Below are 26,656 nucleotides of genomic sequence, written 5' to 3' on the forward strand. Positions count from 1 at the left end.
GTTGATATCTTTCCATCAGAATCCTTTTTCAAAAATGTACGACCGCAATGAATGTGGTAGCTTTCAACAGAAAATACATTTGGTTGTAGTCGTTTGACCAGCTATGAGAAAAGTGAGCAGTTTACCGAAATTTTCATAAACTGCTGACGTTTCTCAGAGCCGGTGAAACTGTTACAACCAAATGTATTTTCTGTTGAAAGCTACCACATTCATGGTCGGAATTGCGGTCGTACATTTTTCAAAAAGGATTCTGATGGAAAGATATCAACAAAAGTTAGCTAAAATCCAGTATTTAAAAATCGCCCTAATGTATGCTTACTGAAAGTGTTAGGAAATAGTACATTACTATACCAGTGAAGTAATTTTATATCTCGTATCCAGACGAGTAAAAGTATCCGAGGGCTTCAGCCCGAGGTACTTTTACTCATCGTGATACGAGATATCAAATTATTTCACGTGTAAAGTATAACGTTTTACTTTACGAGCGAGGGAAAAGGTTTTCACTAGTGAGGGAATAGCCAAATTACCACACTAGTAAAGCAAAACTATGAACATTACACTTTGTTTCCATTGGTAGTGTACCGTAAACGGTGAGTAAACGACGTGAATAGCCGATTATAATTTTTCCGTACACATATCTAAAGCTTCGGTATTGGTAATTTGGTAAAGCTCCGGCCAATCAGTGAGATGTTCATTATAGTGAGCCGGTGTTTACCATTAACTCTGCTGCACAGCACACTGCCAAGAACCAGCTCAGTAAGGAAAATCGGTGAATTTAATTTTTGAACAGAAAATGCGACAATTAATTCGAGGAACATAAATCATTGATATTTTCGTTTATATAATTATAATGAAAAACATACATTTTACAAATAGTCTTACTCCTTAAAAACTAAAATAATATAAATATTCGTTTTATCTCAAAAAAAAGTCGTCCATTACACGTTGAACATATTTTCCTTCCGTAAACGATACAATTCGTGTTGTCAGCGGATTTGCAATTCAAAATTCAAATGATTTTAGCGCAACAAAATTTTCATATTTTGCTATATTGGTAAGGACACTTCCCTTTCGCAATTTTCATTTCGAATAACTAAAATTTTCTGCTTCATTTTAGTCCCTATACATTGTGCTAATGGCAAGATGATTAAATAAGTCCGATTTTTATTTTTAAGCGAAACAAATCTTAATGGCTTCGGTTCGAAAACGGTGAATGCTGTGGGTTAATTGAATGCTGTCAATTGAGTGACAAAAGTACTGAAGCGCTGTTAGACCGATTACAGTGCTAGAAAAAAAAAAACAAAGCTTTCCGTAAAGCTTTTAAGTACACACCTATGCGGGAAGCGGAAGCAATAATTTTGAAATAAAGTGTGTCACTAACGTCAAACCACTTGAAACTGGTATATCATCGAATCAGTTGATCGCTTGACAAAACCATCGTATAGGTGTCGCATTGATTCTGTTTGAATATATAAATGAATAGAAAAGAAGAATAGCTGGTAAGGATGCAGGGTGCCGATTCTCAAAACATTCGTAACTTTAAGAATTCTTAACTTGACAGTTCTGCAGTACATGCGACTGTCAAATTACGAATTCTTTGTGTTACGAATGCTACGAGAATCTACGCCCAGGTCCGTTGCATCCTTATCTAAATTTTTCTTTCGCGTTTTGGGTTTTAAGTTCTTCGTCCTCACGTGTGTGTATTTAGCTCCAGGAAATGTGTGATGGTCAAAAAAATAGTAGTTCACAATGACCATTATAAAGCAATCTTTTTCTACGTGAACCAAATGAAATGAGCTGCCGTACAAAAAACGATGTCAGACTTTTTACGAGGGATCAGAATCTCCAATAATGTTATTTCTTCGTTCGATTGAGTGGTAATCTTAGAACTCTTTTCCCATAGTTTATCGTAAAATAAAAATTTTAGTTTGATAGTCCCATCAGTCCCTTTTCAATGTAGGTTCTACCCGTTCTACCTTATTAACAATTAAAACCAACTTTTTTACTGTTCCCTGAAATTACGCATTTCACAAATAACATAAAATTTTGTCTTAAAAAACGCAGTGAAAGCAAATCACCAGAACCAACGCGACGCAACCAAAGCATCAGAACAAATTTTTTTAACGGTCATTTGGCCCTTTATTTTGTTGAGCGCTGTGGCATAATACCAACATTAAAAAACTTATTTTCTGACTACTGAGTCGAGCAGGCGCCTTATTTAAATTCTGTTCTGGGGCTTGGTTTGCTGTGCATTGCTAGAACAGATTAACAGGCACAATGACCCCTTTCTTTGATTACTGCGTTGAGGAGGCGCCGTATTCAAAATTCAATTCTAGTACGTTGTTTGAAATCAAATTAAACTCCAATCCAACTAAAATATTATGTAAATTCTGCAGATTTTCGACAATAAATATTTTTATTGGAACAAAATTGTGACGACTCACTCAATTTTATGTACAATAAATGTTACCGAACGAAAATTCCTTTTTCTTTTCTTTTTGGTTAATTTTGGTGAAAAATTACTTTACGTCCGAATAAATTTGATTTCCATTTTCGAAAATCATTTTCTAAACACTACCAAACGCGATTGGATTACATAATTTCACAAGTGTTTTGTGTTACAATTAAATGATTTTGTATTGCATTTAAAAACTTAAATATATTTTGTACAAGATGCACGTTCAGATGATAATCGGGTATCCGGTCGACTGAAATTAGCACTTCTTATAATGATTGAAGTGCATAATCCCGCTTGAATGCAATTAATCAACGGCAAAACAGACTTTCTGTTGTCGAAAGCTCATTACGAACACATAACTCAAGCACATCATAAATTAATCGATGAAGAAACGGTTCTCTGGACAATTTTTATTTTTTGCTAGGACTTTCTACAAGAGTCAACTAAATCCCATAAATTAATACCTCGGACAATAGGGCAGTCTGACGAGTTTTTTTTAGCAAATTTTCTCTAGTGGCGACATCTATGTGTTTTCATAGCTGAATTTATGATTCAACATAGAACTAGCCTTTTTTCTCTAGTGGCTTTCATATCTGAATACGGGTCAACATAAAACTAACGACGTTCTCCATACAATGGATACAAGGGCTGTTCGCAAGGATAGAAATTCCAATATATATCATTGACCCAGTTGTCGAAAATGTATCATGTCCATCTAAACTTTGAGTATTGGTACGAAAATCCAACCGTTTTCTCGTTGTTATGTTGGATGTTCATACAAGCCTGACTGTCAGAAATATCTCTGAAAAGAAATTCAGCTGTATAGTGCCGCAACTGGCGGTAGTTTACCAATTAGTTTTTTCTGAGTTTTTTTTACAATTATTCGGAAATTAAATTCCCAAAAATATCCTTGCTTGGGATCATTTGATTTGTGGATCATTAGATTAGTAGTTAGTAGATCGTTGGATTAGGGGATCATTAGATTTGGAAATCATTGTGTTAGCGAATCATTGGATTTGAGGATTGTTGGATTTGTGGATCATTCGATTTGTGGATCATTAGATTTAGAGATCGTTGTATTAGGGGATGATTGGATTAGGCGATCGTTGGATTTGGGGGATCATTCGATTTGGGGGATCATTCGATTTGGGGAATCATTTGATTTAAGGAATCATTTGATTTGTGGATCATTAGATTTAGAGATCGTTGAATTAGGGGATAATTGGATTAGGCGATCGCTGGATTTGTGGATCATTCGATTGGGGGGATCATTCGATTTGGTGGATCATTAGATTAGAAGATCGTTGCCTTAGTGGATGATTGGATTAGGCGATCGTTGGATTTGGGGATTGTTGGATTTGTGGATCATTCGATTTGGGGAATCATTTGATTTAAGGAATCATTTGTGGATCATTAGATTTAGAGATCGGTGGATTAGGGGATGATTGGATTAGGCGATCGTTGGATTTGTGGATCATTCGATTTGGGGGATCATTCGATTTGGGGGATCATTCGATTTGTGGATCATTAGATTAGAAGATCGTTGCCTTAGGGGATGATTGGATTTGGAGATCATTGGATTTGTGGATCATTCGATTTGGGGGATCATTCGATTTGGTGGATCATTCGATTTGGTGGATCATTAGATTAGGAGATCGTTGCCTTAGGGGATGATTGGATTAGGCGATCGTTGGATTTGGGGATTGTTGGATTTGTGGATCATTTGATTTGGTGGATCATTCGATTTGGGGATCATTAGATTTAGAAATCGTTGGATTAGGTGATGATTGGATTAGGCGATCGTTGGATTTGGGGATCATTGGATTTGGAGGATCATTCGATTTGGGGGATCATTCGATTTGTGGATCATTAGATTAGGAGATCGTTGGCTTAGGGGATGATTGGATTAGACGATCGTTGGATTTGGGGATTGTTGGATTGGTGGATCATTAGATTTGGGGGATCATTCGATTTGGGGAATCATTTGATTTAAGGAATCATTTGATTTGTGGATCATTAGATTTAGAGATCGTTGAATTAGGGGATAATTGGATTAGGCGATCGTTGGATTTGGGGATTGTTGGATTTGTGGATCATTTGATTTGGTGGATCATTCGATTTGTGGATCATTAGATTTAGAAATCGTTGGATTAGGTGATGATTGGATTAGGCGATCGTTGGATTTGGGGATTGTTGGATTTGTGGATCATTTGATTTGGTGGATCATTCGATTTGTGGATCATTAGATTTAGAAATCGTTGGATTAGGTGATGATTGGATTAGGCGATCGTTGGATTTGGGGATCATTGGATTTGGAGGATCATTCGATTTGGGGGATCATTCGATTTGTGGATCATTAGATTAGGAGATCGTTGGCTTAGGGGATGATTGGATTAGACGATCGTTGGATTTGGGGATTGTTGGATTGGTGGATCATTAGATTTGGGGGATCATTCGATTTGGGGAATCATTTGATTTAAGGAATCATTTGATTTGTGGATCATTAGATTTAGAGATCGTTGAATTAGGGGATAATTGGATTAGGCGATCGCTGGATTTGTGGATCATTCGATTGGGGGGATCATTCGATTTGGTGGATCATTAGATTAGAAGATCGTTGCCTTAGTGGATGATTGGATTAGGCGATCGTTGGATTTGGGGATTGTTGGATTTGTGGATCATTCGATTTGGGGAATCATTTGATTTAAGGAATCATTTGTGGATCATTAGATTTAGAGATCGGTGGATTAGGGGATGATTGGATTAGGCGATCGTTGGATTTGTGGATCATTCGATTTGGGGGATCATTCGATTTGGGGGATCATTCGATTTGTGGATCATTAGATTAGAAGATCGTTGCCTTAGGGGATGATTGGATTTGGAGATCATTGGATTTGTGGATCATTCGATTTGGGGGATCATTCGATTTGGTGGATCATTCGATTTGGTGGATCATTAGATTAGGAGATCGTTGCCTTAGGGGATGATTGGATTAGGCGATCGTTGGATTTGGGGATTGTTGGATTTGTGGATCATTTGATTTGGTGGATCATTCGATTTGGGGAATCATTTGATTTAAGGAATCATTTGTGGATCATTAGATTTAGAGATCGTTGGATTAGGGGATAATTGGATTAGGCGATCGTTGGATTTGTGGATCATTCGATTTGGGGGATCATTCGATTTGAGGGATCATTCGATTTGGGGGATCATTAGATTAGAAGATCGTTGCCTTAGGGGATGATTGGATTAGGCGATCGTTGGATTTGGGGATCATTGGATTTGTGGATCATTCGATTTGGGGGATCATTCGATTTGGGGGATCATTCGATTTGGTGGATCATTAGATTAGAAGATCGTTGCCTTAGGGGATGATTGGATTAGGCGATCGTTGGATTTGGGGATTGTTGGATTTGTGGATCATTTGATTTGGTGGATCATTCGATTTTGGGAATCATTTGATTTAAGAAATCATTTGAGGATCATTAGATTTAGAGATCGGTGGATTAGGGGATGATTGGATTAGGCGATCGTTGGATTTGTGGATCATTCGATTTGGGGGATCATTCGATTTGGGGGATCATTCGATTTGGTGGATCATTCGATTTTTGTATCATTAGATTAGGAGATCGTTGGCTTAGTGGATGATTGGATTAGGCGATCGTTGGATTTGGGGATTGTTGGATTTGTGGATCATTCGATTTGGGGAATCATTTAATTTGGGGGATCATTCGATTTGTAGATCATTACATTTGGCGATCATTAGATTAGGAGATCATTGGATTAGGCGATCGTTGGATTTGGGGATCATTGGATTTGTGGATCATTCGATTTGGTGTATCATTCGATTTGTGTATCATTAGATTAGGATATCCTTGGCTTAGGGGATGATTGGATTAGGCGATCGTTGGATTTGGGGATTGTTGGATTTGTGGATCATTCGATTTGGGGAATCATTTAATTTGGGGGATCACTCGATTTGGGGGATCATTACATTTGGCGATCATTAGATTAGGAGATCATTGGATTAGGCGATCGTTGGATTTGGGGATCATTGGATTTGTGGATCATTCGATTTGGTGGATCATTCGATTTGTGTATCATTAGATTAGGATATCCTTGGCTTAGGGGATGATTGGATTAGGCGATCGTTGGATTTGGGGATTGTTGGATTTGTGGATCATTCGATTTGGGGGATCATTCGATTTGGGGAATCATTTAATTTGGGGGATCATTCGATTTGGGGGATCATTACATTTGGCGATCATTAGATTAGGAGATCATTGGATTTGGGATCATTAGATGATGATGCTTTTGAGTTCGTTCGCCAACACGAATCTAATATGTGCACCTGAACAGTTACCGGTGAGATTATCATCCTTTGCAGCACTTTTTTTTACATAATTTTCCTTTTATTATTATTATTATTACAAAACGGACACTTTCATACAATAGTATAATTAAAGATGTTATTCCAATTGTTGGTTGTTTTTTTTTTTAAATGACATATATATTAACGGAAACAAAACAAAAACAATAATAATAAAAAATTGGATATTTTATACACTCCAGCTACGTTCATTAATTTAATTATAAGTATTATTTCTATGTATATATTCTGGCCGTTTTCTCCTGAGACAGTCTTAATAATTTTTCCTTATTTTTATAATGTTTTAGTCTGTTCAAATACTTGTTAATGTAAAGATTAATTAATTAATTTATTTATTTTTTAACTTAATTCTCTTAGCCTTCTATGATTTTCCGTATTTTCCGATATATTCTAATGCTTAAAAAATAGCTTTTTTGTCTGTTATCAAAATGATAAGGATATTTGTTTGTGGGTTTAATAGTAATCTTTCACTTACGTAGAGAATTAAATATTAATTATTTGTTTATCGTTAACGCAAATTGAGACCCGAACGATGCCATTTTATTTCCGTTTTTTATTCATAATTGTTATTATGAGCGAATAGATATTCCGATTCAGTTAAACGTGACTGGCCTTGGGGGCAACATCAAAACGATAGAAGAAGTTGGTATTTCGAAAATTCGAACTGTCAAATTTCGATTCATTTTCCATTCATCATTGCCTTCAAGGCCACTGAAATTTAACTGATCTTCGCTCTCCGTTAACAGTCTACACAACCTTCCATTAATTAATGAATGAGTCTCATTCGGCTGGCAACACTGTTTTGTTGGTAATTGGAACTATCTTTTGTGAGTTGATTTGGTGCTTTCGGTTGAAAAGAATGAACAATTCCGAACAGAGCTTTTTCGTTCATCGGTTTTTCGTTGCAATTTAGTCGTGTTTCAAACCGAAAGAAATAGGTCAGTCCAAACCAAAAGCCCTAAGCTTTCCAAAGTACCAGGCCAAACTGAAGAAACAGCAGAAGGCTGAGGTGTTGTAACAACAATGATTTCTTTAACGAATTTATGACTATGCTACCATATATAAAACCATTATAATGACTCGTGTGTGAATATAAAGCGATATCTACCGTCGTTTGAGATGCACTTAAAACCTATTTTATGTCTCATCAGTAAAATAATTTTCGGATTTTTTTGTTTTGTTTTATTAATAAGATAATTTAGTGTAATGGTCAGTCAATGTGAACTTTCATTTTATTGATCGTCAGACAATTAATCATTTTCGATGGCGATTAAAAATTGTACAAATCGGACGCCACCTTAACTCCTTGACAATTTACCGTTCCCGGCTATAATTACAATGAAATCATGCGACGTTCCAATCAAGCAATATTGTCTTTGGTTTTACTAATCGCCAAAAAATATAATCAAACCGATCAACCTCAGTGGTGAACACTTTTCGATCTAATGATTGGACTAAAATTCTCCGGCCGCTTTCACGGTATTCGCTTCCGCAGAAATATTGTCCAAGAACAAAATTAAATATTTTAGTGGATGCATGGTGTCTAGGATGCTTTAGCGAACTGGATAACGGAGCTCAATCGCATAGCCGGTGATTCATCGCTCTGATTGTCTTGAATATAAAGCTTTCGCTTTCGCAGCGGTAGACTCATGTTGTCACGATTGGTCACCAGCATCCCATCACTTTCGGGCGACGATGAACGATCCGGTGATTCGGGCGATGATCGCGGTGGGGTGAGTAGTGGTTCAGCTCCGGCTAGTGCTGCTTCGACTCGCTTAACGATTTCACTAGCACCGTCAATGGACGATCTATAACAACGTAAACGATATGAGAACAGATCAACGGACAAGAAATTAAACAAAATTACCGAAATTCCTCAACCCGTGGAGCTGGTGTAAAGTAGCCCTGTTGCCGCATTACAGCTAGTGGTTCGTAGACGAGATTGTTTTGACTGAAACTGTTTTGGTGTAGCGATGGTGGGGTGTGTAGTCCGGTTGTATTCTTCGACTGCGTTTTGTTCGGCGATACCGATCCGTAATCACCCATTTCACCATTACCAACTACCGATGCTGCTAATGATACAGCTGCTAATAGTGCCGGATCAACACCGGACGCCTGTTCCATGTTATTGTAGTGGCTGATGTTGGATTGTTCGAGTCTGGAAAACTGCAGATTGTAGTAGGCTAAATCGTCGGCATCCGAGTTCGCTTCCGAGCTTGATTCTCTGGGTGTTTCGGTGTAGGTGCTTGGTTTACTGATGGCCGTCATCAGATTGCTTAAATTATGGTTTTTGCGCGTGTCCAACTCAGTCGATAGCGTTGAATCATTGCCGTCTTCGTCCGTAATTTCACTGGCATGACCTTTGATGTGGGCTTCCATTTCCTTCTTACTTTTGAATGTTTCGTCACAGATCGTACATTTGTAGCACTTGGAACCGTAATGCTGAACGCGATGCAACTTCAAAACGTGATTGTATCCAAAGTCTCGAAAGCAAATATCACATTTGTAGGGTTTTTCGCCTAATGGAATGAGAGCAGCCGTGAGTATGACCACAACGGACAATAAATGTCTTTTACATGCTACATGCGCCCTGAGCATAACAGATGAAAAGTCTAGTTTTCGAGGGATTATTGACCTCGACTTCGCCTCGGATCGACAAAATATCCACGAAAACGCGACTTTTCAACTTGTTATCGCTTGTTATGTGCTACTACACCTACCCGTATGCGTCCGAGAATGTACTTTTAATTGCTTGGAACATGTGAAACCCTTTCCGCAACCTTCAACCGGACATTTGTAAGGCTGCGTTGGGAATAATTTCAATTTTAATCTCGAACAGAATTGAGTTAATTTCACCAAAATTATACCTTTTCACCGCTGTGAGTCCTGTTGTGAATAACTAGCTGACCGGACTGAATAAAAGTCTTGTTGCACACATTACATTTGTGTGGTCTCTCACCTGCAGACATACACATTTTTGGTTTAAAATAAATATTTTTCATTTCCCTTCTGCAGTCAGTTGAAACTATGACAAAGTTTACAACCAAACGAACAGAATGTAACCGCCTCAACACAGCACAAACATCATAGGTAATAGGGCGTATCGAATTTTGAGAATTTTAAGGGTCGCGATAGCCTGTGTGCGGAAAACGTAGATCATTGAAAACTAAGTCCAGGCATATGGTTGATGGATCCGAAGGTGCCCGGAAAGAAGTCCCCCCGGACGACTATAACTTTCAAATGGTCATAACTCGGAAAGTTGAGAGTATTTCTGAAAACAATGTTCTAGCAGGATGTAGAGCGTTAAAAACTCTACAAAACTGCCAAAGAAACCGATGGTCCAAAAGGTGTGTCTGTCGAGGTTTTCTAACATCGAAAGTTCGACATTTTCGTTTTTGACTTTTATTTCCTGAGAGACAAATTATTAAGTTTAGCTTTTGGCATGAGGTTGTAGAGGAGGTCGAGTACTACCAGTACACTAGGCATTGTCCCGGTCGGCGATCCATCCGAAACCACTTTTTCAACATTTTTGAATGGACTTTTTAAGTGTACCCACGTCGCCCACGAAGCCAGTGCAGACACTGTAACCGGTGTTGCTGAGTCGAGGTAACCTTGGCCAGTAAGTGCACATAATATTCCATAACAGTAGCTGAACTCTTTTACAAAATATTTAAGAATTCGGTGTAGCACATTTTGTACTACAAAATCTGAGAAAGTGAAATTTGTGAGAAAAACAACAAATAATCGTTTTAATTAGTTATTTGACCCACGAACAGTAGTAAGAAGTCGATTTCGTTGCAAATACACATTTTTCGATATTTTTACAGAAGGTTGAACTTCGTGGTATACCGTGTCAATATAATGTGCTACATCGAGATCCCAAATATTTTGTAAAAGAGTTCAGCTACTGTTATGGACATAATATGCACTTACTGGTCAAGGTTACCTCGACTCAGCAACACCGGTTACAGTGTCTGCACTGGCTTCGTGGGCGACGTGGGTACACTTAAAAAGTTCATTCATTAATGTTGAAAAAGTGGTTTCGGATGGATCGCCGACCGGGACAATGCCTAGTGTACTGGTAGTACTCGACCTCCTCTACAACCTCATGCCAAAAGCTAAACTTAATAATTTGTCTCTCAGGAAATAAAAGTCAAAAACGAAAATGTCGAACTTTCGATGTTAGAAAACCTCGACAGACACACCTTTTGGACCATCGGTTTCTTTGGCAGTTTTGTAGAGTTTTTAACGCTCTACATCCTGCTAGAACATTGTTTTCAGAAATACTCTCAACTTTCCGAGTTATGACCATTTGAAAGTTATAGTCGTCCGGGGGGACTTCTTCCCGGGCACCTTCGGATCCATCAACCATATGCCTGGAATTAGTTTTCAATGATCTACGTTTTCCGCACACAGGCTATCGCGGCCCTTAAAATTCTAAAAATTCGATATGCCCTAATTTAGGTAAGCTGCTGCACTTGTATACAACATAGATTTAGTGAAAGATACACTTACCGGTATGAATTCGGTAATGTCTGTGTAGTTTTCCACTGTGCTCGAATGCTCGACCACACACTTCACATTTGTACGGCCTAGTTTAAACGAACATGAAACGAATGTTAGTTTGAGCCATTTTCTGGGCATCAATTTTCCAACATTTACCTTTCTTTCGTATGAATCCGCCGGTGAACTTGAAGATTCTCTTTGACACTGAAACGTTTCTCACAGAAATCGCAGCCGAATGGTCGCTCTCCTGTAAAAAAGAAAAGTTTCTGTTTGAAGGAGGGTTGATAGTGAGGACGATGACGAATTCATTTAAATGCGAAGGAGACAACACTTCAGTATCCGTAGTGCCGGAATAATGTCACCTCTCTCTTTTTAATCCAATGTGGCAGTTCATACATTAGACAAGAGAGAGAAATAGGTCACATTATTCCGGCGGATATGTGGACTATAAATTGGGATCGTTTCTTACCTGTGTGAGTGCGATAATGGCGATCCTTAATTGAAAAAACAGAAAATTGAATTTAATATTAAAAACCAAAAGAAAATATTCAAAATAAACATACCAGTCGAGCAGGTACGGCGAACGTTTTCTTGCACACGTCACACTGATACGGGTCAGCAGACGTTGGACCCGCCGAACTCAAGTCTCCCGCCGCAGTCGAAACATTTTGCTGAGCTGTTTTGGCATGACTTTTCACATGACTGGTGTGTGCACTTTTGCTGCCAAAGACCATATTGCACTGGTGACATTTGAATTGTGTTTTTGGCTGTGCTGGTTTCTTTTGTGGTGGCGTAGGCAGGCGATGATGTTGCGGTGATGTGGACAGGTTGTGTTGTTGCTGGTGTTGTACTGGCAGCGCGTTCATGTGAGCTGGTAAGGCTAATTTGTCGCGGTGTTGGTTCAAGTGATTGTACTGTTCGTTATCCGAATATAGTAGGTTATTGGCTGGATTCATCATTCGGCCAGACTCATCCTCGCTTTTTACACTTGCACATATTTGTGTTGAATTCGGATCGGCCTGCATTATCAGTGGTAATGCCGTGTAGTAAACCATTTTGTTGACGCCTAGCAATGGATAGAAATAATTGCTTTAAAATTGACTGTAATTAGACTGTAATTGACTAAAAACTGGGCCTATTTCATCGTAATTTTAACGTGGTTTTAAGTGATATTCCAAACAAGAAAATTTTAGATAACTCGGAACAAAGCTACTATGCACCGAGCTATGTGAATAGATTGTTATTTCTCAACGCGGTGGGTAAAAGATATTCCTATCGCTCTACCTACTTGAGATAAACTTTTACAGTTCTAGCTTCATAAACATACAGTGTTGGAAGATTTTAATCTTTTAGTAATCGTATTTTACATGCTTACACGCTAAGGTGCACCGACAGTGAAATGCACTTATCGTTTATGAACATGTAAAATATCTTACGCAATTGATTACTGGTACGCCAGCACATGAGAGAAACCATCACATGAAAAGTGAACGCATCCTAACCTCTCTCTTGAGAGAGAGTTGAATTTCTGAAATAAAAAACCGCACATCTCTGGGATCGAACACGGGCCCTCTCACACATCGCTCATGACAATTCATGTGAGCTAAATCGTTCTTACATGAAGTACGGTAATTGTCGAATAGTATTTATCTGGGCTCATTGATTGTACCAATTACGTTTATTGGTTTTGGATGAGAAGGAAGTCTCGGATCGACGTCTTCTTATAATATTTTGAAAGCTTGTAAATTAAGACTTCAAAATCCAAAATACCTCATGGGTCCAAGACTACTGGCCCGAGATATAGCTTCTCGAATTTTTCATCCCATACAAAGGATTTTGTTCCAGAGCCACCAGAAGTCAGCCTTGGACTCATGTCTCACTATGCTCAATCGATAGCTACTAGTACTCGGCAAATACTGACAAAAAATTATATGAGTCCATGACTCCTGGCCCGAGATATAGCTTTTAGAATTTTTCATCCCATACAGATACATCATAGAAGCTATATCTCAGGCCAGGAGGCTTGGACTCACACAATTTTTTGGCAGTATTTGCATAGTACTAGTAGCTATCGATTGAGTATAGTGAGACATGAGTCCAAGGCTGACTTCTGGTGGCTCTGGAACAAAGTCCTTTGTATGGAATGAAAAATTCTAGAAGCTTTATCTCGGGCCAGGAGGCTTGGACTCGTACAATTTTTTGGCAGTATTTGCCTAGCACTAGTAGCTATCGATTGAGTATAGTGAGACATGAGTCCAAGGCTGACTTCTGGTGGCTCTGGAACACAGTCCTTTGTATGGGATGAAAAATTCTAGAAGCTTTATCTCGGGCCAGGAGGCTTGGACTCATACAATTTTTTGTCAGTATTTGCCTAGCACTAGTAGCTATCGATTGAGTATAGTGAGACATGAGTCCAAGGCTGACATCTGGTGGCTCTGGAACAAAGTCCTTTGTATGGAATAAAAAATTCTAGAAGCTATATCTCGGACCAGTAGTCTTGGACCCATGAGGTATTTTGGATTTTGAAGTCTTAATTTACAAGCTTTCAAAATATTATAAGAAGACGTCGATCCGAGACTTCCTTCTCATCCAAAACCAATAAAAGTAATTGGTACAATCAATGAGCCCAGATAAATACTATTCGACAATTACCGTACTTCATGCAAGAACGATTTAGCTCACATGAATTGTCATGAGCTGATGTGTGAGAGGGCCCGTGTTCGATCCCAGAGATGTGCGGTTTTTTATTTCAGAAATTCAACTTTCTCTCAAGAGAGAGCTTAGGATGCGTTCACTTTTCATGTGCTGGTTTCTCTCATGTGCTGGCGTACCAGTAATGAACACTAACCACGAGCAACTGTTAATGTATAAGATCTTTATATTATCGAATGAAGTTATAAATCATATTATACCAACCGGCCAAGATTATTGATCCCGAAACAGGTACCTTATCCTTAAAAAATTATAGACACAGCAAATCAGGGACTCTTTTAAGGATTTTAAAATTACCAAAACTGCTAAAATTTACTAAACCCCTATGGTTCTGTTCATAATACTACCAACGTCATGGTGGAATTCCAGTTAATTACCTATTATTGTGCATGTGTGTTTTGCTTTGTTTTAAAAATTCTACAACTTTGCACACCCCTCATGCTTTACGTTTACTGAGCAACTTTAGGTCCTAAAGTTTAGGACACAATATGGAACAAAAAAAAGTTTCTAATCTTATTCGCTGTACAAAGTCCTGACAGAGTCCTCATTCGTTCCGTTTAGACTGGAAAGTGAAATAGTTGTTTGTTTACCGAGAGGAGAAAAATAATAAAAATACAAAATTGCAACAAGAACGGCTAAAGTGAACGGTGAGAGAGACGAGCAAGTAAAAATTTCCTCGCCTGAATTGTCACAAGACAAAACGTGAATGAAATGCCATTTTGTCAATACATTCTGAGTTCACTAAGGTTATTCACACCGCACAATAAAACAATAGTGGGGAAAGAAAATTTGTCTTTTTATAATTTATTTTGATAATTTCTAAGAGTAATTATACCTAGAGAGGAAATATGTACGACAAAATGTGGTCCCAACATCAGTTTGTATAAGATACACATTTCGTATAATTTTACACCAATACATGTATACGTTGACGTTTTTTCGCTTTTGATAGTTCAATTTGCCCTCTTAAATAAGAGGGCAGACACACATACCAATAAACATTTCGTATTTCATGTTGGGACCACATATTATACGTAATTTTGTTCGAAATTTCCTCTCTAGGTATAATTACTCTTAGAATTATACCTAGAGAGGAAATTTCGAACAAAATTACGTTAAATATGTGGTCCCAACATCAATTACGAAATTTGTATTGGTATGTGTGTTTGCCCTCTTAATTAAGAGGGCACATTGAACTATCAAAAGCGAACGCATACATGTATTGGTGTAAAATTATACGAAATGTGTATCTTATACAAACTGATGTTGGGACCACATTTCGTCGTACAAACTTCCTCTCTAGGTAGAATTACTCTAAGGATAAATTAGGTTATTGTCAGAAAATAAATGTTGCAACACCCCATGTTGAGGAAATTAATTTTTTTATTTTAAAAGGTGAAAAAACAACAACACTTGGCTTCATTATGACATGGCTCTGATTCTTTTTTGTTGTTGTTTATACACATATTAGACTTAATAATTAGCTTCCGAACGTTTATACTCCGAAGTCGTGTGTGCATTTGATTTGTTTACACATATTAAACCTTACAAATGTAATAAAACAGTTGAAATGGTCGGTATGTAGGACTATACTGGCTTTTAAATCAAGATACACTCAGAATCGATCATTTTACTTGTTGAAAATGTCTGTCAAAGCTGAATATATTGTTCTATTACTTAGGAAGGACGCAATTAAATCATGAATAGTATTTTATCGCATACGCGGTGTGATTCCCCGAAAAAATTATTCACCTAGGATATATAAACAAACATTATACTTCTGTAAATTGTCAAAGTGTCATTCGCATATCTTGTTGTCTCGTTTTCGCTTATGCGATAAAAAGAATATGCACGTATGACAAGCCGTCTCGGCAAGCCTCGACCGCTTTGTCATACGTGCATAATATTTATTATATAACTAGGGATAAAAAGATGAAAAGTAGAGTTTTCGTGTGAATTTTGTTGATCCGAGGCGAAGCTGAGGTCAATAAACACACGAAAACGAGACTTTTCATTTGTATCCGGAGTTATGTAATGGATTTTTTTGAAACACAAAAAGTACGGTTTTCGACGCATGTAGCATTGTAGCGTGTAATAGTAGATTACATTGGATGCTGCGGAGGTAGTTCATTACATGAGGGAACAATTTTGTGATACGAGCCGAACTCACAAGTGTGGTTTTAAGCAACAAGCTTTGGAAACGGTTATTTTGACAAGTGTAGAGTTTGCATATCCGAGCCGAAGGCGAGGTATGCAACTACACGAGTCAAAATAACCGTTTCCAAAGCGAGTTGCTTAAAACCACACGAGTGAGTTCGTGAGTTCTCAAAATTGATTCCGAGTGTAATGAACTACCAAGCAGCATCCAATGTACGCTGTTTTATTGCCTATTCACCCGGAATATTGTTGTTACGAGTACATTTTTCCACCCAAGGACCTGACAGTTCAAAACCAAAAGTGTTCAAGAAGACACTAACAGATTCTTGAATATCAAAAGATTATTCTAAATTAATGTAAAATTTCACAACATTTATGTCGCGCTATTTCATTCACTGCCAGACTAATACTAAACATAAAAAATACCGATAGCACAAAACCAACAAAAACGAGCCATCAGAACAGTCGGAGCGTTTGCTGCGACTGAGCCCCGTACAAACCCGTATATCTATTGCGTACGTGACCCTAGTGCGTCTGTCACCCTACTTTGACCGTAAGCCTATGCGCCGGTTAAAGTAGTTAAAGTAAAATTATTATGTAATGTGTACATCTTAGAAATTGCGCATAGCGCAATTACGAAGCCCCGTACGACGTTCCTTTCAAATAAAACAAAACTTTCAAATAGCCCTAAAATTTTAATTTATTGAGTATAAATACACATAGGCCTAGTATCGGCCTCAGTCCGAGGATCCAAATTTTTTTTTTTCAACTACATTCTATTCGGCCTTTGATTACCTTCCAAATGAAACAAAAAATACGAAAAACGTATGAAATTTGCTCGAGTTATATGTAAAATACACATAGGGCCCTAGTAGCGGCCTTAGTCCGAGGACCCAAATTTAATTTTTTTTTCAACAACATTCTATTCGGCCTTTGATTACCTTCCAAATGAAACAAAAATTACGAAAAACGGATGAAATTTGCTCGAGTTATATGTAAAATACACATAGGGCCCTAGTAACGGCCTTAGTCCAAGGACCCAATTTTTTTTTTTTTTTTCAACAACATTCTATTCGGTGTTCGATTATCTTTCAAATGAAACAAAAATTACGAAAAACGGATGAAATTTACTCGAGTTGTATGTAAAATACACATAGGGCCCTAGTAGCGGCCTTAGTCCGAGGACCCAAATTTAATTTTTTTCAACAACATTCTATTCGGCCTTTGATTACCTTCCAAATGACACAAAAATTACGAAAAACGAATGAAATTTACTCGAGTTCAATGTAAAATACACATAGGGCCCCAATAGTGGCCTTAGTCCAAGGACCCAAATTTAATTTTTTTTCAACAACTTTCTATTCGGCGTTCGATTACCTTCCAAATGACACAAAAATTACGAAAAACGAATGAAATTTACTCGAGTTCTATGTAAAATACACATAGGGCCCTAGTAGTGGCCTTAGTCCAAGGACCCAAATTTAATTTTTTTTCAACAACTTTCTATTCGGCGTTCGATTACCTTCCAAATGACACAAAAATTACGAAAAACGAATGAAATTTACTCGAGTTCTATGTAAAATACACATAGGGCCCTAGTAGTGGCCTTAGTCCAAGGACCCAAATTTATTTTTTTTTTCAACAACATTCTATTCGGCCTTTGATTACCTTCCAAATGAAACAAAAATTACGAAAAACGGATGAAATTTGCTCGAGTTATATGTAAAATACACATAGTAGCGGCCTTAGTCCAAGGACCCAAATTTAATTTTTTTTTAACAACATTCTATTCGGTGTTCGATTATCTTTCAAATGAAACAAAAATTACGAAAAACATATGAAATTTACTCGAGTTATATGTAAAATACACATAGGGCCCTAGTAGCTTTTCACTTCTAAGGCCCTAACTCACGGTCCACTCACCCGATTTTAAAAAACTTTTTTTTCCTGGATTGGTATTGACAATACCTATCATTTGCCGTGTCATTTACATTTCCATCGTTTATTTTGCCATAAATATCACCAAAAGACCTTAAATCACTTAGGTGGCCCTAACTCACGAAGGGCCGACCCGAATATGCCCATCTTCGAACTTAGCCTCACTATTTTGAATATCTTTCAGGGAAAAAAAAAATTTTGAAATCGGATTTGATTTACTCAAGATATCGACGTGACGGACAGACGGACAGACGGACAGACGGACAGACGGACAGACGGACAGACGGACAGACGGACAGACGGCCCAAATTTTTATTGCGGATTCGTCATCTATGAACATAGGCAAACACTTTGCCCTTACCGTCTGCTTCGAATTCCATCAATTACACACGGCATCGTAATCCTATAAGCCCCTTCGTACTTCGTACGGGGCTAAAAATCTGTTGTTGCATTGAAACGTTTATAAACGAATCTAGTCTGCCAATGAAATCGGCTCACACTTTTTCATAACATTAATCACGAAAGCATCACTGACAACACTACTGTTTTGATGACATGTTGACAAACTACTTCGACTGTTTTGTTTTTGTGAAGTGCTAGATTCATATTTTGCGTAATATTTGTCGATTTTGGTGGTGTTACAATAAATTTTGCTGTGAAGTGAAGTGAATAACATGATAAAAAAGACAAAAGTGTTGATTGTTTTTGAAAATAAGTGAAAAATGCAAAAATTAAAATTGTTTGGCCATAGGTGTTCGTCGAAGTTGAAAAAATTGAAATTATGGCTATAGACGAAATGGCCGTCACTTTTATTTTTGTGCTTTTTATTTCATTTTTTTTTCGAAAGTTTTTAATGAATTTGCTTAGATTTGTGTGCTATTGATTCAAGTGACAAAGTTTGTGATATTAAAACTTAAATAACATCGCGAGTATTGTTTCGATTTCAGTGTTAAAGAATATTTCATGTGATAGATTTTTGCTGATAAGTAATGAAATTCTGCTGGTATGTAATGAAAATCTCCTGATATGTAATGAATTTTCATATGAATATTCCTTCACTTGTGATGTAATGAAAAAGTTCCCACATGTAACGACCGCTTTCCGCGGGTGGGAAATGTACGTGTAACAACAATATTCCAGGTGGATAGGCAATAATAGTACATTACTATGCAAGGGAAGTAAAGTGATATCTCGTATCCAGATGAGAAAAAGTATCCGAGGGCGACAGCCCGAGGTACTTTTACTCATCGTGATACGAGATATCACTTTATTTCCCGTGTGTAGTATAACGTTTTACTATGCGAGTGATGTAAAGGTTATTGCCTATACATGTAATAGCCTTATTACATGCACCAGCATAGTAAAAATATTTTCACTTTCCTAACATCGTAATAATTTTTCCATTTTTTCGGGAAAATAGAGAAAAGAATTGTACATAACATCTGATGCCTGGAAGGGCATTTGATGTCGGCTTCGTTATTTGTAATTTATGCTGCGCCATTTGGTTTTTGATAACTTGAAGAAATGGCCATCCCAGCATCACTCGAAAAAGATTCAAAGAAAAATTCACTTTTTCCACACAAAACATTTTTAGGTTTCAAAAACATGATATCTTTATAAAAAAAACATTCTGCTTTATAAGTTAAACGTAACTAGTTCAAAATTAAAAATAAGAAGAGAGATGTATTTTGAAGTAAAAAAAATTACTTTTGACCGAAATGTACTCTCCCTTGGAAAACTAGAAAATTTTTAGAAATAAATGTTTTTCTTTCAACTTTCTTTCGATCAAAATTTAAAAAAAAACGTCATTAGAGTTAGTTAGTTAGTTAGTTTATTTATTTATGTCATAATATGAGTAAGGCCTGTGAGCCTTTTTTAGTACATATTACAGTAGGATGTCAATCAACGCAAGATTAATAATTAAATATAAGGAAAAATTCGGACTGCAAGTTCATAACTACAGGCAGTAAATCTAGCCAAAGTACGATAACAAACCGCTTAAGTCAAATAATAATAAACACAGTTGGGAAAGAGCTACAATAGAATCACATACAAGCATCGACACATTATTCGTGGAGTGAGAGAAAAGTGACATGTCTTCTAATGTTTGTCAAAAAATTTTAGGGTATTTTTGTTGGATTGTAATGTGGCAGTTGTTGTGGTTTGTAATTATTCCACAAGAAGTTCGTTGAACAAATGAAAATCTAGATTTTTATTTTCTGAATTTTGGTTAACAAGAACAAAATACTAAAATAAAATCTAGATTTTCATTTGTTAAAATTTCCTTTGATTCCACATTAAAAACCACAAAAACTCACAACACAGAAAGTACGACGAATTTCACTTTTCCCTTTCTGGACTTTGAAATGTTCAAAACGCCTGTCAGGGCACTGTCAAGCATTTATAACACATATTTGTTAAATTCTTCATTAACATTAACAAAGAGGAATCAGATCCATGTTATCATGTAGCCGATTTCTATTTAAATATCACGTCAGATTTTGTAGATTTTTATTTCAGCTTTCAAAGTCTAAAAAAAATCCACAAATTCCACAAAATCCACAATAATCCAATTTATGAAAATTCAACAACAACAAAATTCTTTCTCAACTAATTAAATTAAATTCCACTGTCAAAAAATCAAACAAAACCTTTATTATCCTCATCCTTTATTTCCGTTATTTCAGTTCCAGATTTCGATAGAATGTCTTTAATCCAATCTTGTTTTTCCCATATGCTCATCTTTGGATTCCAATGCTCATATTACCACAAAACGACGAAAAAATAATAATATTTATCGAAATACACTAAAATCCTCAGTAAAAATCACAGTTTTTCAGTCTTAATTTTTCCCGTTTTTCTTTAATTCAACTTGTTTACATCCCAAATGTTTTTTTTGTTTTTTTCATTCAACAGTAACCGTTTCTATTATTTTCACTTTCTTCCAAATTGGTAAAAAAAAAATGGTCAGAACAACATTCTGGTATATTAGACATACAATATTATAAAAATCTATAGCGTATCAAAAGAATTCTTCTCCATCATGTTCACCCAATGCAAGTTCAAAATATACTGGCACTATTCATACAGTTTGTTGGAAATGTCGTGAACTTTTACTCCAGAAAAGCGATACGCACTCGAAATTATGTGTGTAGGTATTGTGTGTATATACATCATATTAGTTGTGCGTATAATATAGAAAGGAAAATCTTTCACGAATTTATATACATAGAGCTCCACCCACCCACCAGGCAACTGGGCGAAGAACGAATTTCCGAAAAAGAATCACCTACAACCGAAAATATAATGCGTTTTCTGTACGCTATGCGTGAGAGTGTTTTTTTTTCTTCCGAATTGTTATATATATACACAAAGTGTTCGGCTCTTAAGAACATTTTGGGGTAAAAATGAAAGCAAAAGCAAGTTTTCGGATACACAGACAACTCACATCTACAACTCATTTATATTTGATGTAGCTACGAAGAAAATGGTGTACATTTTTTGGGATTGATTTTTCTCCAATACACTTCATAGTTAAGATATTGAGAAATGTTTTTGGTTTTTTTTTTTGATGTGCGTACAATCCTATGTAATACAAATACAATAGAACAAATATTTAGGGTCAATGGACACGCGCTTGAGTAGGAGAACTTAATTTCTTACACGTGGGAAAAAGATATGCAGATGTTGGTTAAGGTCATGGTTTATGTTTCGTATCTGAACCAAGTGGATTTGTGGTGTATTGAAGATTTAAGTGTGTAGTGTATACGAGCGTTTCTTCTTTCTTTCTTTCTTTTTGTGTGTTTTGTAGTGACTGTGTGTGATAAGGACGAGATTGAAATGATATTTGTGGAAATTATTCACAGTTCATTAACCCTACGTAGCTGAGCGCTTTTATTTTCGGTGAAGTAACCGAACGTGGAACATTTTTACAAATATTTCGGACAATCATTTCTTTCAGTTTAGCCGCATTTATCGTAAGAAAAGAAAATTTAGTCCATTGCAAGGGTATATCCTTAGCAGGAGAGTTTATGCGTCGAGTCGAATGAAGCACAAAATCAAAAAATAATTATATCGAAAGTAGCAGAAAAGGACTGCTAACTGTAGAGGTGCTACATTTTTCAGTACTTCATTCTTTGCGTTCTATTTTTAGGTGGTACAACTTCACTCTGGTTAAATTAGTAACTTTATGACGAAATGTACTAGAAATCTACTAGAATTATACGAAAATCTGTTACATAATGTAACTTACATTTTTGATCAGTAGTTTCTTCTGATGCATTTTCAAATACCAAAAAAATTCGTTGCAAGTTAATCCCAGTTTTTCTATTGATAAATTAGTTTTCTAAAAAATGTATCTTTGCTGAGTGGACTGGATTTGTCGAATAAGATTCGTGTATTGATTAACGAAAAATACTAAATGTGACTGAAGACGTAACTCTATTCTCTCTTTAAGGGACCGCTAAGATATTCAGCTAGTACTTTCTGACAATTACCGAAAACTTTGGAATGCGCGGCTGCTAGGAATCTCACGCCACGTCATTCAAAATAATTGACAAAATGACACATTTTGTATTAGGTAAATGTCACTTTTGTGGGTTATTGTAAATGACCAAGGATCAAAACGGTGTGTTTCGCTGAGCTAGCTCCGTTCCATCCTCGGACGTTTTCACCACCGTGGTCGAAAACAACACCGTTTTGATCCGAGGTATGTATACTATTTTTCATCCTGGAGTACCAAAGTCACATTCCGAACAAAACATAACAACAAAACTGAACAATCCGTATGAATGCCGAAAGCAGTCCGTATGAATGCCTAAAACAATCCTTATGAATGCATTGTCACAAAACACTAAAAAAATTATATTCGCGTGCATACAATGACTTGACACATCTGGGAAATAATAAACATAGGACAGAAAATGACATAAGCGGGAATGAAAACTGAGAGAAAAGAGTAGGGGAGAAGGTTGCTCTTTTGGTATTAAGTTTGGTGAGTGAATGTGACGTTTTTGGTACTACACGATGAAAAGTCTTTTTTCATTGCGAATTGCATCAATAAGAAGGTTAGCCTTAAAACATGATTGCGGATTGCGGACAATATTTGGACTAGATTTCACTAGTTGTGAGGAACATAAATATAGAATGTAAAATGATAAAACCTCGGTTCAATCTTTGCGCTCTATTTTCAGGTGAAACAACTTCACTCTGGTTAAATGATATGTCATAGCTGTGATGTCGGTCTACAAAAAAGTTTGGCGTAATTTTATGACGAAACGTACTAGAAATGTAATACCAAAATCTATTTCATTTTTGCTTTAGTTTCCAAACAGCACTTCCCTCTAAATTGAGTGACTTTTTTCGATCCCTATTTATTAAAATATTTTTCGCTTGAGCACTATCCTAGTAATAAGATCCTGAATTAACATTCAATTGTCAGAGAATGGCAAAACACTCAATCTCAATTTTTATTACAGAACGCATAACATTCTGACGGAGAATTTCATAAATTTCGTAATACCAAATACCATAATTTCTGAAAATTATTCCAACATTTTTCAACAGAACAATTATTGTTCTCATCTATAAAGTGTGTAACTCACTCTGATAAACTAGAACTTTGTCAATAAAATTAAATTCATTCCATTGCACTCACACATAAACGATTAGTAAAGTTGATTGAACAACTTTTATTGTATAAAGCCGCCTGGTATCTTGTATATATACGCACTCATATCTTCATCAGTGCTATACACCATAAAAAAAACTCATATTATGACAATACAAAACAGAAAGTGTAGCATTAAATTTTACTATTCTTGAATGAAATCCATTGCGGTGCCTCTCTCTACTCAACAAAAATAAATTACGTTCTATTTCGAGAACACATTCTCGCGCACACATCCACATCTCTCTCCACTGGCAATGGAAATATTATATTTCGGATAAATTGAAGCGAGTGTTCTAACACTTGCGTGTAGCCTCACTCCATTTTCGATTGACCGAAAACCATTGCAGTGCCTCCACGCGCCACGTGCTTCATATATGCTATATGCTAATATTTATATATACGACTTGATATTGCAAGAATACCGACCTCGCCAACCAAGTCTAGGTAAAACTGTTTCAGAAAATTCGCGTGTATGATTTGCATTGAATTTTATATTTGCTTTACACTGATAAATATAAAAAAAAGCATTTTTAACTCTTTTAACTCGACGAAACATTAGTTAATGTACAATGTCCGCACAAACATGTTATTCAATATAGAAGGAAAAAAATTAAAATTAGAGATTTTAGAGACTGTGTAACAAACGTGCAAATCTACTTTTAATGCAGTTAGTTAAAGATTTCATTGAAAAAGATCGATTAATTTCCTCTTTAACTGTTTGTATAGATTATGGATGAACAATATGAACAGACTAATCTAAAAACATTTCGTTTTTACATTCAATATAGTTGTCTATTCATCAGAACAGTGTCGGCTCTATTTCGTTGCACGAGTCAACACATTTAATTATGAATAATTTGTAGAGGTTTGATTAGTTAGCAAATTATAAATTCTCTTTTATTATTCATCAAAGGTCAGTGAAGGTTAGCACTGCCAAAAAAAAAACTCTTTTTAACTCTTTTAAATGCGTTGCCAGTGTTGGGTGCACAAAATTATTGGGTGGGTCAGTTCATGATTCAACCGATTTCTTTTTTGTCATACCTATTCTTCAGGTATTATTATACGTACTACATTGACGTCTGCTAGCAGATACAAAGATTATTTTGTGTGTGTTTTAAAGTTAAAAATATGACGACGACGACAATTGACAACATTTATTAGTAGTTACAACAATAAGAAGTAATATATTCATTACCACGGGTATACACTTCAGCGTTTTCTAATGTGCTAATGTCTTAAATGAAACAAGCGTCAATCGAAATATTTTCCAACAAAATTCGTTGTTGTCCAAATTTAAATTTCTTCAAAAATTAGAAACGAGTCGTTCAGTCTGAGCGACATTTGAAAATGAAAGAATTTTCGATAGGACCACGCTTATCGTGAACCCTATTTCATTATTATAAACTTACCGGTATCTCAATTACAATTAATTTTTCGTCGTTCAATTCAAATCGCTGAACATTCAACGTCGTTCTTAGATGTCTAACGAAGACAATACTTATAATATTCACACTTCACTATTCACTATAAATCGTATTGTCCTAGGTTATAGTTATACATATACGCTTGGCGTTCTCACAAGTCTTATCAAATAAAAACGAACGTTCATCTCCGTTCACTGTCCCTTCATTTATCAATAATTGTTTGTCGATTTTATTTTCTTCAATTTTTTTGGACTTTAATTTGCTTATTTTATTCGTACTCAAGTTAAACTTAAACCGTTTCTCCCTTTATTATGTAGAAAACTGAAAAGTTAAATGATTTCAACAGCGCTATGTTTACCCTCCGAAACCGAAATGTAACCGATCACTTGACGACGGCCAACCGAATTCTACTCATTCCATTCAAAAAAAACATGTAAGTGCTATGATTATACGGATGAATGTAGCACTATATATATCCACAAGCGAAAATAAACATCACGTGGCTCGTGGAGGCACCGCAATCATTTTCGAACGCGATGCCAGCACCAATACGTTTTCACAAATCCCATACGTATATTGTATATAATTGGATCTATACATTATACGTACGATATGATAGTCGATTCTTGAAGAACCGTGTATCGTGTATCGTGTATATAGACGTTTATTGCGGAGCTATTCATTTCCTCTCCATAAAAGATTTTGGGTGGAAAGAGGCATGGAGCATTGATGGAAGAAAAGAAATTGTGCTTGTGTAGGTTCCAAAAAGAAATGCTTTTTTTGATTAAATCTTGAGCAACGATATTTTACATACTTTTCTCATGTAGAACAAACAATAAAATGACTCATAATTTTTGCACAAATGGGTTTTCCATAGAATAAGGAATTTTCAATGTTGCAGATTCAACTTGATGTTCAGATACTTTGCTAAGAAATTTCACTTACCTCTGAAGAATCAAAGAAACGATAGAATGCCTTTAACTTTGCTTCAAACGCTAAGAAAATCCACTGAGTACTGTCTTCACTACGTTCAGGCAAGTCTCTACTTGTCAAGTCGTACACTCTTTTATGTATTTTATCGGTTTGCAAAAGCAGATTACATTTATAGCAGTAGGTGGTTTAACAAGACTAGGAAAAAAGTAATACTCCGAGCGCAAGTGAGTACGTTCCAGCCCAATTTTTTTTTCAAGGAACAAGTAAAAATTAAAAGAAAAATAAATCCTTAGCGGCGCATACAGCACAGCCCAATCTCGAGGTCACTGTAGGTCCATTTAAATTACCACTTTCAGTTCGAGCCCAACATTCATTCAATTTCTATTACCTCTATGTGTAAACCGTTTAAACAATTTCTTGACAGTGACAATCTCTCGAAAATGAGATACGAATAAAACAACAAAAGA

At 36.3% G+C, this 26,656-nt stretch overlaps 1 protein-coding gene across 2 annotated transcripts; it reads right to left on the reverse strand.

Annotated features, from left to right (window-relative positions):
- Window positions 1-952: 952 nt before the first annotated feature.
- Window positions 953-25,632, reverse strand: LOC119083139 (Krueppel homolog 1). Of its 2 annotated transcripts, none has more exons than XM_037192780.1 (10): window positions 25,242-25,632; window positions 11,918-12,420; window positions 11,824-11,848; window positions 11,511-11,601; window positions 11,364-11,440; window positions 9,716-9,807; window positions 9,569-9,650; window positions 8,716-9,367; window positions 8,393-8,656; window positions 953-8,338 (listed from the first exon to the last, which is right to left on the reverse strand). In XM_037192780.1, coding segments are annotated over exons 2-10 (1,776 nt in total). In that variant the 5' UTR covers window positions 12,410-12,420; window positions 25,242-25,632; the 3' UTR covers window positions 953-8,337. The 2 variants fall into 2 exon arrangements, with proteins under 2 accessions (XP_037048675.1, XP_037048674.1); XM_037192779.1 differs by lacking the exon at window positions 25,242-25,632 and adding an exon at window positions 20,813-21,497.
- Between the last annotated feature and the right edge of the window lie 1,024 nt (window positions 25,633-26,656).

Source organism: Bradysia coprophila, unplaced genomic scaffold (assembly GCF_014529535.1).
Source record: "Bradysia coprophila strain Holo2 unplaced genomic scaffold, BU_Bcop_v1 contig_561, whole genome shotgun sequence".
NCBI classification, from domain to species: Eukaryota; Metazoa; Arthropoda; class Insecta; order Diptera; family Sciaridae; genus Bradysia; species Bradysia coprophila.